Source organism: Phascolarctos cinereus, unplaced genomic scaffold (assembly GCF_003287225.1).
Source record: "Phascolarctos cinereus isolate Bilbo 61053 unplaced genomic scaffold, phaCin_HiC Scaffold_5;HRSCAF=322, whole genome shotgun sequence".
Lineage (NCBI taxonomy): Eukaryota > Metazoa > Chordata > Mammalia > Diprotodontia > Phascolarctidae > Phascolarctos > Phascolarctos cinereus.
In genome coordinates this window covers 452,471,491-452,489,293 of record NW_027555958.1, presented here as the reverse complement: position 1 = coordinate 452,489,293, position 17,803 = coordinate 452,471,491, and the positions used below count along the sequence as shown (strand labels likewise).

The following is a 17,803-nucleotide window of genomic DNA, read 5'->3' as shown; positions in this document are numbered from 1 at the left end:
AAACTTCTTAGTGCCCTATCAGTGCTTCTTAAACTGTGGGTGCAACTCCATCGGGGCTGTGGAAAATTTGGCAACAGTGAAAGGTTTCTGCAAGCACAACAACCAAAACTTAATTAAAAATCAAACACATAATAAATCCCAGGTGTTTCTGGCAGCGCTTGCCAGCGTTGCATCACACAATTTCACGCAGCCTCGGTTCTGAACATAGAGCATGCGCACTCTGCACTGTCAGGCCACTCAATGCCAAGGAACGCTGCCTAGAAAAAATTGAAGAAGCTCTGCCCTACGCAACTCTCTAAGGCCAGACATTACAGGTGAGTTGCCAATCTGCCCTAGAAGAAAGCTTCCGTCCTGAGAGTTTCCTATACCTGATCAAAGCACAAAACCACCCACTGTGCTGGGTGGTGAGGAAGAGGAGAGGCTCAGAGGATAAGAAATGGCTCTTGCCTTTGAGAAGCATGAGGTCATTCTGCATCTTTGGATATTTTCTTTTTGTGAGAAGCAGCTTCGATAGAGAGCCCACCGCGAAGTCAGGACAAGACACGTCTAACTCCCTCTTGACACATTCAAGGAGTGTGACCCAGGGCAAGTCACTTAACCTTTCCCAGCCCTCTCTCTAGATCTCCTCCAGTAAGTAGAAGGGGTTTCCGCACTGAAGAATTCCCTACACCTTTGTGCTGTGACTGCTAGATATGCCATCTGACAGGACATGACAATATCCTGGCAGAACCCGGAACGATTACAAAGTACACGTGTGGTAAGAATGTCCAAATTCCACTGCTGTGGTTGCTACATGCAGGGCAGGATTAAGAGTCACAGACGTCAGAACTAGAAGAGTTTTGTAAAGACTGATCAGGGCCAGGGGGAGATGTGATGTCAGAGGGCCCCTCAGCAGCACCCCAGGACTGCCCTTGAAGTGGGTAATGAGTCTGTCCTTACAGGGACTTCCATCTTCCAGCAGAAAGGTTCTAGCTACAATATAAACCTTGGCATCCACTGGAACTGACATCATCGCATGACCTTTTTTCAGAAAGCATGTCTGGAAGAAGACTTAGGGGATGTTTAGGAATACTTTTTCCTTCTCTACTTTTTGAAGGGGTGGGAGATAGGGAAGGCCTTTCTTCACCTCATCATTCTGCCAAGGTCCAGAGCTGCCTGAAACACTGAAACAGGGAACATATACATCAGCACTGAAATGTGCCTAAAGGTACCAAAGATTCATCTGTACAGATAAGGGGCCCAGGATTTTTGGTTCTGGGGGCAGGATTGTAGGGCAAAGGTTTTGACCCCATTCTTCTATCTCCACCTTTGACTAACGCTTTCCTGAGGTGTACTGCTAACTCAAGACAAAAGAGGGAAGGCTACAGATAGCTATCAAAGACACAAGGAGAGTTCAAAGGGCAGATGAAAGCACATATCATCCTCAGTCTCAGAACAACTCAGTAAGAGAAGCAAGCAAACTACATGAGGTAGAGGTCAGGAGTGCAATACTGTCCACACTCTGGGTTCAAAAAATCTGCCCTGAGCCAACTATAAGTAAGGGCTTGGGGATTTGGGGAGTGGGAAGACCAAATAAGGTCACACCAGCTGCCCAGGAGCCTAGGCTTTTGTCAGCAAGACCAGTGAAAACACTGTGAAAACTGCTTCTTGCCCAGGTATGTTGTGCCATCAACATAACAAAGTCGTGATAACTTTTCACCAAGGGAAGAAGAAATGGCACCGGGGGGGGGGGGGGGGGGGGGGGGAGTGGAGTTGGGAAGCCAGAAGATTATACCTCTCCAAAGATCCCCAGGGGCTTCCCAGAGGCCAGTGGTCCCAAGGGTCATCAGACTTTCCAGAAGTAAAAAGAAACAAACCCACGGCTACAAGCAAACTCATTTTTGTCAGACTCAGGCTAGACTCTGGGTGCAGGAGTTCACAGTCCCAAAAATACGGACAGAATTTAAAGTAGCTGGAAACCTAAATATCAGTCTCGCCTTACAGAGGTACGACTAACCAACGACATTTTAGAAATATGATTTTGCAACTTATAAGCTCAGCTTTGAAATATCAGTCATGGATGTGGTCTGGTGAGTCACTGGACAAGTTGGAGGGCTTACAACAAATCATGGCAGTGGTAGCATTCTAGCGCCGCCTTTGTTTGGGTGAGACAAAGGAAAACGAAGCCCTGGATTCCAGGCAGAAGCATCTCCAGGCTCAGTACACATCCTTCCTCTTTACTCCCTTTACAGGCTGGCCCAACCATCAACTGTTCCATCTGGGGCATTTCACCTCCCGCCTCCCAACTCTGGCAATGCCAAGAATGCCTGTCCTTTGCTTCTCGCCCTGTGAGGAGTCCTGGTGTCCTTCAAAGCTCACCTCAAAGGCCCCCTCCTCCAGGAGACTTGTCCCAATCACCCCACCTCGAATCTCAGCCACACCCATGATAACCCTGGATTAACTTTGCACATCATTTGTATTCGTTTATAAGTATATATGGAGGTTTCCCTGAATAGGATGTAAATCCCTAAGGTCTGAGACAACTTTTGTCTTTCTGTCGCTAAACCCAAGGAAGGAAGGAAGGGGGGGGGGGAGAGAAGGGTTAAGAAGGAAGGAAGATAGAGAGGGAGGGAGGGCACAAACATTTATCAAGCACCTTCTATATGCCAGACACTCTGCTAAGCCCTTTACAGATATTTCATCTGATCCTCACATACCCCTAGAAGGCAGGTGTTGTGATTATTATCCCTATTTTATAGCTGAAGAAACTGAGGCAGGCGGAGGTAAAGTGACTGTCATTTGCTGAATTAATAAGCATCTGTTATAATCTTATCTTGCCAGATATTATGTTACACGACATAGCGGATAAAGTGCTGAATTTGAATCCTGCTTCAGGTGCTTCCTACCTGTGTGACCTTGGGCAAGTCTCTTAACCTGTTTGCTTCAGTTTCCTCATCTGGAAAATGGGGATAATTACAGCACCCTCTTCTCAGGGTTGTAGTAAGGATCAAATAAGATAATAATTGGAAAGTACTTAGCATGGTGCCTGCCACATAGTAGGTGCTACATAAATGTTAGCTAGTAGTAGTAGTAATAGTAGACTGCATACAGCTTGGGGCATTTTCAATCACTGATTCGGTCAACAAATATGTATTAAATGTATTTTGTGTGCTGAGAACAGTACTATGGGCTGTAGGAGGCACAATGATAAGAAGAAGGCTCCTACTTTGAAGGGACAGAGAGACTAACATGTGAGATAAAATGTGCATCCGTATGGGCTATAACACAGACCGGAACTTGACGAACTGATAGAAGGGGTAAGAGTGAGGTACTCTGAAAAGTCACTGAAGGAAAGCAGAGACGAGTGACTGGGGTTCTTGAGGAACAGGAAAGAATTAAAAAAACATTTGGCGAGGAAGGTTTTTATTTGTCTATGTTGTTTTGGGTTGGTTTTTTGGGGAGGAGAGGAAGGGAAAATGTTTAGACACAGGGAAGAGAATAAGAAGGATGAAAAATCCAAAATTAGGAACCCAACTTGAATGAAATGTACCGAATGTACCGTACGTGAGGGGGAAGAGTTTCAGATGAGGCTGGTAAGTTAAGCTGCTTTGACTTTTACTTGTTTAAAGTTCTGACAATAAAATAATTTTGAGAGTTAGAAGAGACCTTTAGAAATTAAATCTGAATGATAATCTAATGACCAAACGCTGTCATGCAGCCTAGAGGCAACAAAATCATGTTGCAAGGATGACATTTATCTTTATAGTTTCATAATAACTACTTTAATCAAGGAAATTGTTACTTGAATACTGAGCTAAAAATTATGGCATTTGTTGCCTAGTTTCCTATTAACAATGGTTACCTGTACCATTTAAATTTTTTATTTTAGGTTAGTTTACTTTCAATTAACAAGGATTTATTTTCTCTCCCTTCCACCTCCCTCCATCAGAAAAAAAGAAAAGAAAAACAAAACCCTTGTTTAAAAAAGTACATATAGCCGAGCAAAACAAATCCACATCATACATCTCATTCTGCATCTCCAGTACATCCTCTCTCTGGCAGGAGGCTGACAGCATTCATCATCAGCTCTCTAGATCATTTGATCACAGTCCTTGAGTCTTTCAACGTTGTTTATCTTTACAATGTTCTTGTAAACATGGTTCTGCTCCTTTCATAAGTTTATATAAGTTTTCCCAGGTTTCTTGGAGACTATCCCCTTCCCCATCTCTTACATAACAATAATGTTCCAACCCATTCATAGACCATAACTTGTTCAGCCACCCCAATGCCCCTCAGTTTCCAGGTTTTTACCAGGACAAAAAGAACTGCTTCGAAGTATTTTTATACATATAAGCCCTTTTCCTCTTTCTCTGATCAATGTGGAGTAAAGGCCTAGCAGTGGTGTGGCTACGTCAAAGGATTAGTGACTGTGAGTATCCAAATTGCTTCCCAGAATGGCACTGGACCTGTAGTCAAGATGACTTGAGTTCAAATCCCACTTCAGACACTAGCCGTGTGACCCTGGGCAAGTCACTTAATGTCCATCTGCCTCAGTTTCCTCATCTGTAAAATGGGAATAATATTAACATCTACCTCTCAAGGTTGCTATGAGAGTAAGATAAGATATTTGTAAAGTGTCTGACAAACCTTAAAACACTCTATAAATGCTAGCTGTTATATCTTATGTGGCTACCATCCAGTTCATATCCTTTGACCAGTCAGCAACTGGAGAATGACTCTTACTCTTACTCATCTGCAGACTCTTAAGACACAGGCTGGATTCCCACAAAGATGTCAGCACCGGTCTCTTTCATCATGATCTGCTACTGGACTGAAACCAAACCCCGTCTGCGAGACTGTGAACGAAGATTTACAAGACGAGTTCTTCTCCCAGAAAACTTCTGCTTCTCTCTCTGAAGCAACACTGCGCTCCTTCTGACCACAGAGTAAACAAGGCATTGAGCAACTGGGCATTGCCACAGCAAGACAAAGCATTCCGCTGAAACGAGATTGAAGCTGTCGCCATGTTTGGTCCAACGCAATTCATCGTGCATTCACACAATCCCAAATCAAACTCTTCACGTTCAATAAACTTTCCCCTACTTACACCCTAATGCCCCTCAGTTTCCAGGTTTTTACCAGGACAAAAAGAACTGCTTCGAAGTATTTTTATACATATAAGTCCTTTTCCTCTTTCTCTGATCAATGTGCAGTTATTTAGACATACCAAATTCAACTCCCATCTTACTGAGGAAATAATAACAGCAGCTACCACTCACAGAGCACCTCAAGGTTTGCAAAACACATTACAAACAATATCTTGATCCTCACAACAACCCTGGGAGGGAGGTGCTTTTATTATCTCCATTATACAGGTGAGGAAATTAAGTCTGACAGAGGTTCCAGTGACTTGCCCAGGGTCACTCAGCCAGTAAGTGTCTGAGGCAGGCTTTGAACCCAGGGCTTCCTGTCTCTGGGCCCAACTCATCTGCCGCTCCACCTAGCAGTGATTACCCCTAATGCCCTAGGAAAAGTGGAGGGCAGGTGTCCACACCTTCTGGAGAAGGAGACACTGGACCAGCTTGGCAGAGTGTGATGAGCACTGAGTTGGCCCCAGTTTGGATTCCAATTCCAGTAAATCCAGTGACTGTGTAGCCTTGGGCAGATGCTTCCACTTGTCAGCCTCATCTCTTCATCTGTATCTCATGTTTCTCCTCAGGTGGTTGTTGGGGAAACCCTTTCTGAATCTCACAGCTCTGTGGAAACAAGAGTTTTTAAAGGCTGACTATGCTTTCCCCTGGGGTGGGAGAGCAGGAGGCTTCAGAAACTGATGTAGCCTGGGGGAGGGGACATAACGGGGCCCACAGGGAAATCCTTGACTAAATCAGACAGGCTGAGAGGAAAGAGGAGGACACTGGAAATCATCAGATTAAGGAGTCAAGATCTTACGGAACATCAAATCCAATCCTCTCACTTTACATCTAAGGAAACTGAGGCCCATCGTTAAATATTTACTTACTAAGCTGGGACTATGTACCAGAAAAATCTGCCAAGGGGAGGATCAAAGACAAAAGTGAAACATCCCGGCACTCAAGGAACTTACCTTCTCACAAGAAAGGGAATATGCAGGTCCATACTGATGCAGGCACTGGCAGCTAAAGGTGTCAGGAAAGGCCTCGTGCAGAACGTGGCACATGAACTGTGGAGGTCTGGAATTCCTGCTTTGGTTATTCCACTGTAAACTTCAGCCTGGGCCTGAGCCTAAAACTGAGCCTATCTGTCTTGTGATCCAAACCAAACAGCTACTGTTTGCTTTTAAAGTTTGTTCCTTGCTCATTATGCAGATAGGGTCCAGTACACTGCAACTGCTCTGCTGCTACTCCTACGTGCAGGTCTCCTCCTCAGTCCATCCTGGATTTGTGACCCAGAAGTTGGTAGTAAACTACAGAGCCACCAGATGGGCCTTGTTCCTGCAGGCTGTGCCAGCTCAGAGACCCCTTAGGAGCTCTTCTTGCCCCAATGCTTCCTGTCCTGGTCCCCAGTCTCAGCCCTCTTTCAGACCTTCCAGGTACATTTCAGACCTGGCATGCTCCTGGCCAGTGCCCCCAGACCTCTGTCTCCCTCAGCCAGAAAAACGATTCAATGTGACTTTTTCTTGGATTCCGGATCAGAATTCGTCTGGTGCTTTTTCTAGATCTTTGTGACAGAGGTAAGTGGGGGAGCTAGAGTCCAGGCATTTTTTCTGGCTATCCGCCACCATGCCTGGAATGCCCTCTCTCCTCTGCTCTGAGTACTGACCTCCTTGGCTTCCTGTAAGTCCCAGTTAAAACCCCACTTTCTACAGGAAGCTTTCCCCAACCCCTCTTAATTCTAATGCCTCCCCTCTGTTAATCATTTCCTATTTATCCTGTATCTAGCTTGCTTTGTATATATGTGTTTATATGTTGTTTCCCCTATTAGATTTTAAGTTCCTTGAGGGAAGGGATTGTCTTTTGCCTCTTTGTATCCTGAGCACTAAACACAGTGCCTGACACATATTAGGTGCTTAATAAATGTGAATTAAATTGATTGAATTAAATTAGATCCAGGTTATTTTCCCTAATACTTCGCCATCTTGAGAGCAGGGACTATCTTCCACCTTTTTTTGTATATCCAATATTTAGCACAGTGCCTAGTATACAGCAGGCTGCTTAATAAATACCAGTTGACTGACAGATGCAAATTCACAGCTGCAAGCTTTGGGGGTATTAAGTCATATGTAACTCAAAAATCTAAGCAACATTCTATATTAACTCACGATGATAAACTGCAATTTCACCAAGATCTTACACACTCGTCAGGACTCTCTTTAAGGCAAAATGTTCTTTTCAAACAATAAGCATTTATATGCACCTACGATGTGCCAGGTACTACGCTAATCCATGGGGGCACAAAACAATGAATGGAACATCTTTTTATGATGGACAAATTAATGGATACACAACTAAGGCAAATTACTTTCACACAATGGAAAAAGGGGTTAGAGTTTTCTTCTTATAAACATGTTTTTAAAAGGAAGAATCAGCAAAAGGCTTGCAGGCCAGGCATCTACACATATATGCCTAAAAAAGAGCAAAACGACTGGAAAGATGTTTAGATGTTAAAATTTTAAATATAATTAATTACTTCTGAATTGTCCCAGAGCCTCTTTCATGCTTCTTCATCATGCACACCTCACACTCACTAAATGCTTACTGCCTGACTGATGCTGAGGGGTTGGGGGTGACAGGCCTAGAAGGCTAGGGCTGGGCATGGCTCTAGTGGGCCATGTATACTTGATTCTAAAGGCAAGCAAAACCCCTGAACGTCACACAGCAAAGAAATGACACCAGACATAATGCTTTACATGTAGTAGGTGCTCATGAAATTGTCTGTTGGATTGGAATGGATGAATGCAGTGTTTTAGGCAGAATGACCTTCCTCTTAATTCACCACACCTCTACTCATCAAGCTTTGTGACTCCCTACTTCCTTAGGTTAAAATCCCCATTCTTCAGGTATCTAAAGCCCTTTACAATCAGGCTCCACCCTATCTTTCTTTCTGTGCTGATTACGCCTCTCTCCCCAGTCCAGCCTGTTCATACATAATGTGCCTTCTCTAAACACTGGGCACACACTACCTCTAGCTGGAGTGCTGTCTTCACTTCTGCCTCTTGGGAGCCCCCACTCTCATCAAAGCTCCCTTCAAGAGGCCCCTCCTGATTCCTTCAGGCATTATTTCCATTAAATGAATACATGATTATTTTGTATTTATCATCTATCTACTTTAGCTGGGATCAAATCCTACCCTCCAGTAGAACACCAGCTACTCAAAGGCAAGACTTATCTCCCTCCTCCTTGCGGCCCTAGTCCCCAGTAAAGTGCCTGGCACGCAGTAAGTACTTAACAAATGCTAGCTGATTGTTTGGTGACATATATGGTAGGCTGGAGGGGAGAGGAACTGGTGTCACGATGTCCAGTTAGGTGACTCTTCAGCCAATCAGGCCACAAACATTTATTCAATGCCTGCCACGGGCTAGGTACTGGGGACACAAAAACCACAGGAAAGCAGCCCCACCTCAAAAAGCTGACAGTCCACAAGGAGAGACAATAGTACACCTGCAAGCACACACAAAGGAGACACAAAGTAGTTCCGGTGGGCAACACCAGCAGCCAGCACAATCAGGAAAGGGGAAGCTCAGCTGAGCCTTGAAGGAAGCTGGGGCTTCTAGGAGATGAAGGTGAGGAGGGGGCATTCCAGGAATGGGGGAAAGACAAAAGCGAGAGAAGAACGGGGAGTCCCGTGCATGAGTAAAAGGGCCAGTCTGGATGGACTGTAGAGTGCCAGTAAGGAGGCTGGCAAGGGAGGCATTCACAGTTGATCTTAAAGGCAAGAGGGAACCACTGGAATTGATCAAGAAGGGGAGTGCCCTGGCAAGGCCTGTGCTTGATGCAGACCACTGATGCCCGTGGGAAGGAAGGACTAGAGGAAGCAAAGGCTGCATGCAGACAGGGAGGCCAATAAGGAGGTCACTGAAGCAATCAAGGTGTGAGATGAGGAAGGCCTGAGCTACTGAAGCAGGAGTGGGTTAGGATGGGACCCAATCTGGCACATTGTGAAGAGAGAATGACAGCATCTGGACCTAAGAGAGGAAAGAAAAGACAGAATCTACCCAAGTAGTCTTCCTAATCTACTGCTCTCCTATGCTATTCCTTTAAGGGAAAAAAAAAAAGCCACAAAAGCACCTTAGTAGCTCCCACTGCCTGCTAAATAAAGTAGAAAGTCCTGATCCTGACAGCCAAGGCCCTCCACCTCTCCATTCCTCCAGCAAAACTAGATTATTCTCCCCCCAGCCCATTCTTCTTCTGGTCTATGTCATCTTCAAGCCCTTCACTCATGCCATACCCCAGGTCTGAAATGGAAATCCCCAGCCCCCAAATCCCCCTCCAAAGTCTTGCATTCAAGGCCCAGCTCAGGCATTGCTTCTTTTATCAATCCATTCCCAGTCTCACATGGCATCGTGCCTGGATGTCTCCTTCTCACTTAGCTCCCAATGCCTTGTAGTAAAGTTACTTGTGTTCATTTCTCTCCTATTAGACTACAAGTTTCTCAAGAACAAGGTCTGTGTTCTACATTTCTTTGTATTCCCCAGCACCTAGTACAGCATCTTGAAAACAGCCAACTGTTTGAGAAATATCTGTAGAATAAAAAAATAAATATATGAATAAGTGAGAGAATGGTAGTGCCCTGCCTGAATTCAGGAAGGGGTGTTCAGGCAGAGGAGCCAGAAAAGGTGGCAAATGATGACTGGAGTGTGGGATGTACTGGGTTTGATGGGATGTCAGGACACTTAACTGGAGATGTCAGACAGAGGCCCATGGATGGAACCTGAGAAGAAGTGAGCGTACTTGAAGGCCTGAACCAATGAAGTGGTCACACAAATGTGAGAGTCATCTTTTGTTGTTTTTCAGTCGTTTCACTCATGTCTGACTCTTCATGACCTCATCTCGGGTTTTCTTGGCAAAGATACTGGAGTGGTTTGCCATTTCCTTTGCCAGCTCATTTTACAGATGAGGAAACTGAGGCAAAGAGGGTGAAGTGACGTGTCCAGGATGACAGAGCTAGCAACTGTCTGAGGCTGAATTTGAGCTCAGGTCTTCCTGACTCCAGGCCTGGTGCTCTATGCACTATGGCACCACTTAGCTGCCTCCAGAGAGTGATCTACAAAGAGGTCAAAGTTAAAATCTAGGAAGCAGGATTAATTCATCCACACAGAGAAAGACATTTAGAGCTAAGCATGGTTAACAGACATAGTTTAGGGACAGAAAGAAGATAAATCAACATAAGAGGCATGAGGAGAAGAAAATGGAGTTAAAACCATCACATGACGCAGAAGTCAAGGGAGCAGCATTTGAAGATGGACCGGACAGCCAAAAATTTCAAATGCCATAGAGGGATCAAGAAGAATGAGGAGAAACAGGAAAGAGTTTGGAAAGAAGAGAGGAAGGGGAAGGGAAGAAAAGAGAAAATAAGTATATGTGTGTATGTGTCAGAAAAGAGAGACAACATGTTGGTCTCCAGAATTCATGTGTAAAGTTGAGCAACAAAAGGAAGGATAAAAAACAAGACAGCAGCTAAAAGCCTTGCATTTAGGGCAAACTGAATATTAAATATCTGTAAATCAAAGCACTGGATTTTTAAAAAATCCTCTCATCCCCTTTCTACAACAAGATTAGAACAGAAGCAGCTACCAAGAACTGCCAACAGAGCCTTATAAGGGTATAAAACACAAGTCAGGATTTCTGCTGCTTTAGGTAAAATGTTAAAGGCATCTAGCAATGCTTTTGTAAATCTATACCTTAAAAGAGATCTTTTCCCCTAAATGTTGGAAGAGAAAGCCTTCATAAAAACAAAGCAGCCTGTGAATTATTCCCCAGCGTTTGAAGCCTAGTAGAGACATTTCCGTATTACTGAACCACACTGGCCTTTCCAGGGACTTCTTGGTCTTCACTGTCACACAAGCACAGATTTAGAGCTAGAGAGAACCACAGAAGAAAGGGCCCCTAGGTCAGTCACCTCGTCTGACCCTCTTATCTTACCACCTGGTCTGACCAAAGCAGCTTTCTTGTTATTTCTCCTCCATGATACCCCACCTCTCATCTCCACACCTTTACACTGGCTGTCCCCTATGCCTGGAATGCACTCCCTCCTCACCTTTGCCTTAGGGAATTTCAGGCATCCTGCCAAACTCTGCTTAAGGCCTCCTCCTACATGAAACCTCTCCTGAGCCCTCCAGCTGTGACCATCCTCCCTCTCCAAACTCCTCCATATCTGTTCTGTACATACCTACACATGCTCACGTGGTGTCTCAAAACAGAATGCAAGCTCCTGAGGAAACAGAATGTTGCATTTTTGTCTTTGTATGTCCAGCACAGAGCCAGGCACACAGTAGGTGCCTAATAAGTTCTTTTTAAAATGAGTTTACATGTAAGTAGCACATTACAGTTCATCAAACACTTTCCTCACAACGGCCTTGTAGCATGCAAACGTGATTATTGCTATTTCACAAATGGATAAACCAAGGCTCAGGGAGACGGCTTCATGTGTCTCCGTGTCACTTCCAAAGACACTGTCCCAGCCCACCCAAGCTTGCCGAGCCCAGGCACTCTGGTACACACTTTCCTTGAAGTTCGCTCCCAGAGGCCCAGTTCAGCCACCATACTAGATGGAGGCCTTCCTCTGTTCCTCCTGACATCTCCAGGATGCCTACTGCGGAGGACACAGGCCGCTCACCTGGCTGTGGAGCCAGCCCATCTTCTCTTCCTGCGGTAGGTTCCCCGATGACATTTTTTTACTCCGTGCTCCTCACACGCTGCAGCCTCATTTGTTCACGCTCTCAATGCGCCTGCCTCTCCATTCCCACTGTAGTTAATACTCACTTTCAAGATTGTTGTGCCCCATGTCTTCTAATGGTCCCAACATACCACAGCAGAGTACTGAGAAGCTTGTGGCCCAGACAGGATCCCAGTCCTACAACTGCTGAAATGCCTGAGCCAGCACTCAAACCCAAGACCAGCCTTGGCCTAACATACCACACCATTCACAGAAGACCGTTACATAAGACACTCAAGGCGCACCTGTGGAATGAGTTCCAGAACTTATTTCTATTTCGTTGTGCTGATTTCAAGATGGGTTTGTGTTTGTGTGTGTACATGTTTTTAAGTCATTCAAAAAAGAGGAAGCTAGGACTACGCGGCTGCAAGAGGCCAATTAAAAAAGACATCAATGAAAAGGAGCTTGAGAACGATGGCAACTCAGAAGCCAGGAGAACCAAGCAAGACAACCTGGCTATTTAACACTGAGCCGTTTCTTTTCCAAGAAAATGTCTGAGCTTGCACTGGCCCAGAATCATTCCAAGGCTTTAAAATGTACCTTCAATTATACTGACAGTAGTTTCTTGATTGACCTTTCTTAAATTAGACATATTCTCACCTTTAAAACTCCTCCCAAGAACACACTGATTGAAAATGGTTGCTTCCTAACCAAATGTTTTGAGATGTTGAGTTAAAAGGTTCTGCTATTACACAACCATGCGTGACTTACTGGGTGGGATGTTTCCTGAAAACACTCTCAAAAGATTGATGGGATGGAAAGAACACTGATCGTGGGAGTCGAAATCCCTGGGTTTGAATTCTCACTCCGCCATTTGCCAGCTAAGTGGCCCCAGGCACATTATTTCCCTTCTCTGGGTCTCAGTTTCCTTCCCTGTAAGATGGGAATAATAACTGCCCTGCCTCTCTGTTGTGAGGAACAGATTTTTTTTTTAAAAAGGGGTCTGCCCTTCGTGACATTAAGCAAATATTGTATAAATGTGAGTTGCCACTGTCATTACTAAAAATAAAAGATTCTAACCTAGCTAACAAAGCTATAAAATGCATCAGGAAGATTACAAACGACTGTGCTTGTCATTAAACAGCCACACTTCTTGTTTTTTAAAAAGTACTCATTCATCCCGTCTGAATGTCTCTGAACACAGCTGTCAGCCTCCATCTCAGGAAGCTGGATCTTGCTCTGCCCACTCACCTGGGCACCCACAGAACAGCTGCCCCACTGCCCTTGTCACACTTTCTCCCACTGAATCCAAGAAACATCATTAGGTTCCTACCACACACAAGACATCATCTCCCACCAAAAAGGATGAGCCACAATAGTGATTTCCACTGTTTAAGAAGTCAGACCTCACCTTCACTATCCCTATCCCCCGTTTGCATTTTTTCTATTTATTTCAATTATCTAAAGGACTGGACTCATTCTGCGTGGTAGAGGGAGCAAGTTTTGGCTCCATTCTATGCACGGAGAAGGAAAAAGGGAAGGAGAGGAAAGAAGAGCTTTCCAAAAGTGCGGTGAAGCTTCAGGAGCAGCGGGCTCCCACGCACAAGAGGCCTTCAGGCGACACCTGAACGGCTGCTTGCAACGTATTGCTACTCTTCAGCCAGACTTGATGGGTTACCGTAGATACCTCTGAGATTCTGTCATCCTATAAGAGTGAATTTAATGTGACTTCACTAGAGCCTCTCAGGACAGCTGTGCAACACTAGCTCAGTCACTCCACTTCAGGGGGCAGCTAGGTGGTGCAGAGGATAGAGCAACTGCCCTGAAGTCAGGAGAACCTGAGTTCAAATCCAGCCTCAGACCAAACACTTGACACTTACTAGCTGTGTGACCCTGGGCAAGTCACTTAACCCCAACTGCCTAAAAAAAAAGCCAAAAAAAAAAATCAGTCACTCCACTTCACCACTATGAACCTGGATCTACTCCTCTATCAAAGGAGAAGGTCGCACTAGAAGATCTCACCTCTCACAGTCCTTCCCACTCTGACCCGAGGTCTCCATGATGCTCAGGTTCTGGGGGAGTTAACAACTAGGACTGGGAATCCAAGCCCTCAGAAAACTTCAAGCACTTACACATCACAGGCAACAGTTATTCCAGGTTGAGTCTTTCAGGGAAATCCGTAGATAGCAGATATTTATCTAGCACCAAAGTCTGACAAAGCATCTACCTTGTCGGTAGGTCTTGCAAGCACTCCTGCCCACGTGGATGGAGAAGCTGCAGTTCCAAGCAGGCAGGGAGGGCCTTGTCCAAGGTCGCTCAGTGAAGAGCAGAGCTGGGACACAGGTCCGGCTTCTGACAAGGCAAAGGCCCAGTGCTCCTTCTACCTGTCACAGCCAATGCTCCCCTTCTCTACACAACAATCCATGTTTTGTGTCACTCTCCACGAGTATGACAATCCTGCATATAAACAGAAGGTCAGACCTTTGGGGCCATCCATCTACTCCAGCTCCCTGATTTATGGACGGGAACATGGGAGGCCAAAAAGGAAGAAATAACTTGCCCGTGGTCATACAGAGCAAGCACTGTTTCCACTACACATTTGGTGGTGACTAATAAATTATTAACATGAGTAGACAGAATGTTTTGGTCTGGACCTGTAATTTCATGAGCAGAGGAAGCCGACTCCCTCTACCATAGCCCACTGGCAACTGTGCACAACTCAGAGTCTTAGTTAAATACATGGGTGTGAGAGAACAACCTTGGTTACCCAATCAGGACGTGTCAAACAGGGCACCTGAGCCCGGCTCTTCTTGACTCCCCGGGGGTGAGGGGGCCTCTCAGGACACCACTCCACAGCATCTGACAGTAACGACACAAGAGAAGGAGGAGGAAGAGAAAAACCGATGCCCAAGGGCCTCACCAGAATGCCCAGCTTGCTCAGGGCACTTGGCGGGAGCCTGACTGTGATCCTGACATTTACCAACTAGCAGTTTTTGTTTGTTTTCAAATAATCCCGGCTCAGGATTCTAGAGCAAACATCCAACGCCTTTCTTTTCCTGCTGACACTTCTGCCCTAGTGTGGTAGGACATCCAAGTGGGGTTACAAGTGAGCAAAGGGAGGCCCAGGGAGAGGAAAAGGCTCAAGGCCACAGCCATCACAGGCCTCCAAGTCAAAACTCCAGTTCAGATCTTTTCATGCAAAGACCAGGGTAATTTCTACTACGCCACAATGCTTCTTGTTCAAAAAGGCAAGGATAGGACATCTAATAATAGGAGGTTCATTAATTTACACCCAAATTTAGTACAATTGGAATAAAGGGTCTGAAAGAGTCCTACCTCTGGAGTCAGAGGACCTGGGTTTGACCGCCACTCCTGGCATTACCTGTGTGACCTGGGCCTCAGTTTCCCCATCTATAAAACCAGGGGATTGTACCATATGGCCTCTGTAGGGTCTTCCAGCTATGATCTTTTGACCCAAAACCATATTACAAATGGTTATATTACATACAACCAAAAAATGAAAAATGTGTTGGGCATCTCACAACTTTGTTTTTCTCAAATACATAAAGATTTCTGCTGAGATGCAAGCATCATCCTTTTTTTTCTTTTAATAAGAATTTTTTATTTTTTTATTATTATTTCTTTTTTCTTTTTTGGTTAGGCAATGGGGTTAAGTGACTTGCCCAGGGTCCCACAGCTAGTAAGTATTATGTGTCAATCTGAGGCCGGATTTGACCCCAGGTCCTCCTGAATTCAGGGCTGGTACTCTATCCACTGTGCCACCTAGCTGCCCCAAGCATCATCCTTAATGAGAAAGTATCTGCCATTAATAAGAAAGAAATTCTGCCTGCCATCACACTTCCGCAGCCTACAATTGTGTACATCGCTCCTGAATCCTACAATCATCAGGAACAACCTCAACTATTCACCCACACCTCTCTACTGTTGAAGTGAGATGGGTGACCTTTTGAGCCTCTGATAAAGCTCTAAGCCCCTAGCAATTCTTCAAGCCATCATCACACATGAAGCTGTTCTTTCACCCAGAAGCCAGTGGAACGGGGCCAAGAGGTAAAGGGGGGGGGTAGAAGACATGCTTTCTATCTAAACCCAAAGGTGCAGCGATTGGCCTTTCCTCCTCCAGAGGCCTGGCTCTCCTGACACAATCCCACAACACAGCAGATGAGAGCTGCAGAAGGGGTGTTGCCTTAGCAACCGCAGAGGAGCAGATTCCACACTGCAAGTAGACAGTCCTCACCTGCATCCACACCTGCGCTCAAGGCCCACCGAAGAATCCAACTTAAATCAACTGAAGTCTTCTTCTTGTAGAGAAATGCTCAGCACATGTGTGCAACATATATTCTTAAAAATCAAGAACTGGGCCTTTCAGAAAAGAGTTGGTAGAAGAAAACAAAGGAGGAATGGAGGACATAGGGCCCAACACTGGCAGAGACATAACTGTGGCTGCAAGTTATAGCCGTATTATTCAAATAATCCCTGACCCAAGACTATGCCTGGCCCAGGATCTCAGGGAAAGGGCCCTTGGGAGAACATACAGCTTTCACTTTCCAGAACACAATGGACACTGGGACACTCCCATTCAATCTGAACCAACTAGGACCACTTACACCTACACAATCACCACAATATCTTCACACTAAAAAACAAGACTCTGGACTAATTACCCTGCTTCTTTCAGAAATCATGCATTAAACCAAACAACCCCCACCCTCAGACTGTGAAGGCTCCCCCTGGGTTTGTTAATAGTGATGCTACTCTGCCAGGCAAAGCGCCACTCCAACAGAAGCCTGAAGCTGGCAGGGTGGGGAGGCTGATCCCCAGTGCTCATAGCAACATGAAATGAGAATGATCATCCAGTACCTTACCCTTTCTACCGGTGAGCCAAAGCATGCAATGCCGGAACATACCAGGGGCAGAGGGCATTGGCGTAAGGAAAGAGGACAAGGGTAGGAGCAGAGAAATGACGCCTGGCGGACAAGACACAGAAATGGAGATGAAATGAATGCAAGCCTGTAGTCCTTGAAGCAATTCACCACCTCAGAGTCAGACGTGGCCTCCCCCTCCAACACAACCACGTCTCAAGTTTGAGTGTACACAAACTGCAGCCTTTAGGCTCGCAGACGTGCCCCGCAGAAGCACAATCCCTCTCCTGGATAAAGGAGATTAGCATCAGCGGCAGCCCAGAGAGGCAAGCCAACAGCAGCCCATCACTCTCCCCCTTGACTGATTTTATCCTTTGAATTTTTAATCGCCCACTGCTGCCTTTAAAGCTACAGTCTTTTCTGATACGTACGTACGCCGCCATCTAGAGAAGCCAGCCTACCCCTGCAGCAGCAGCAGCCCCTCCTCAGCCAGCAGGCTCCCCCCGCCCTGTGCTCATCGTTCACGCAGTATCTATGGCAGAAACATTCAAGGCATCCGGCCAGTACCACCCCCACCGAGAAGATCCCTGCAGACGGGACCATAAAAAGAAAGAATCTCTTCTTTCAGCTCACCCTGGAAATGGAAGGTTTTCTGATCAACAGTTATTGTGAAGGTGCTGTCGTCCTCATCGTCTATACCAATCACAGCTCCCTGTGAAACAAAGAGCAAAATCCTGATAAGGCAGGCAGTGACATCAGCAACATCCCCAGCCACGACACCCCAGGAATGCTAAACGGCAAGGACGAGATGGGGAGCCAACGGGATCCTCTCTGCAGAGAGTAAGCTGAGCCACTGGCTCTGTTTCAGGGAACAGAGCCACTCTCCAGGTAAAACAAGGAGAACAGATGTTTGAAAGAGGGGAGGGGGGAAACAACAGAAACATGCAAGATCTCCAGTCTTCTTGGTTAAAATAGTTGTAACCTCCTGGAAGACAACAGAGACTTCTGGGAAAAGGCAGAGGGGGAGCGAGGAAGGAGGCCCTACAGGAAAGGCTCCCAAGAGAGGACCCTGAGGCAGTAAGGGAGTGAGGCTG

General features: G+C 45.7%; 1 protein-coding gene across 7 annotated transcripts in view; it reads right to left on the bottom strand.

Annotated features, from left to right (window-relative positions):
• The window catches only part of OSBPL9 (oxysterol binding protein like 9), a 160,207-nt gene that overhangs the window by 85,899 nt on the left and 56,505 nt on the right, over positions 1–17,803 (bottom strand). For 5 of the 7 annotated variants that reach the window (XM_020987748.2, XM_020987747.2, XM_020987749.2 and 2 more), the window contains exon 3: positions 17,343–17,421. The exons of 1 other annotated variant lie outside the window; for it this stretch is intronic. In XM_020987748.2, the coding sequence (XP_020843407.1) occupies positions 17,343–17,421 (79 nt within the window). Of the gene's footprint in view, positions 1–4,722; positions 4,748–17,342; positions 17,422–17,803 lie in introns of those variants that run through there. One more of the 7 variants, XM_078156627.1, reaches the window with a different exon arrangement.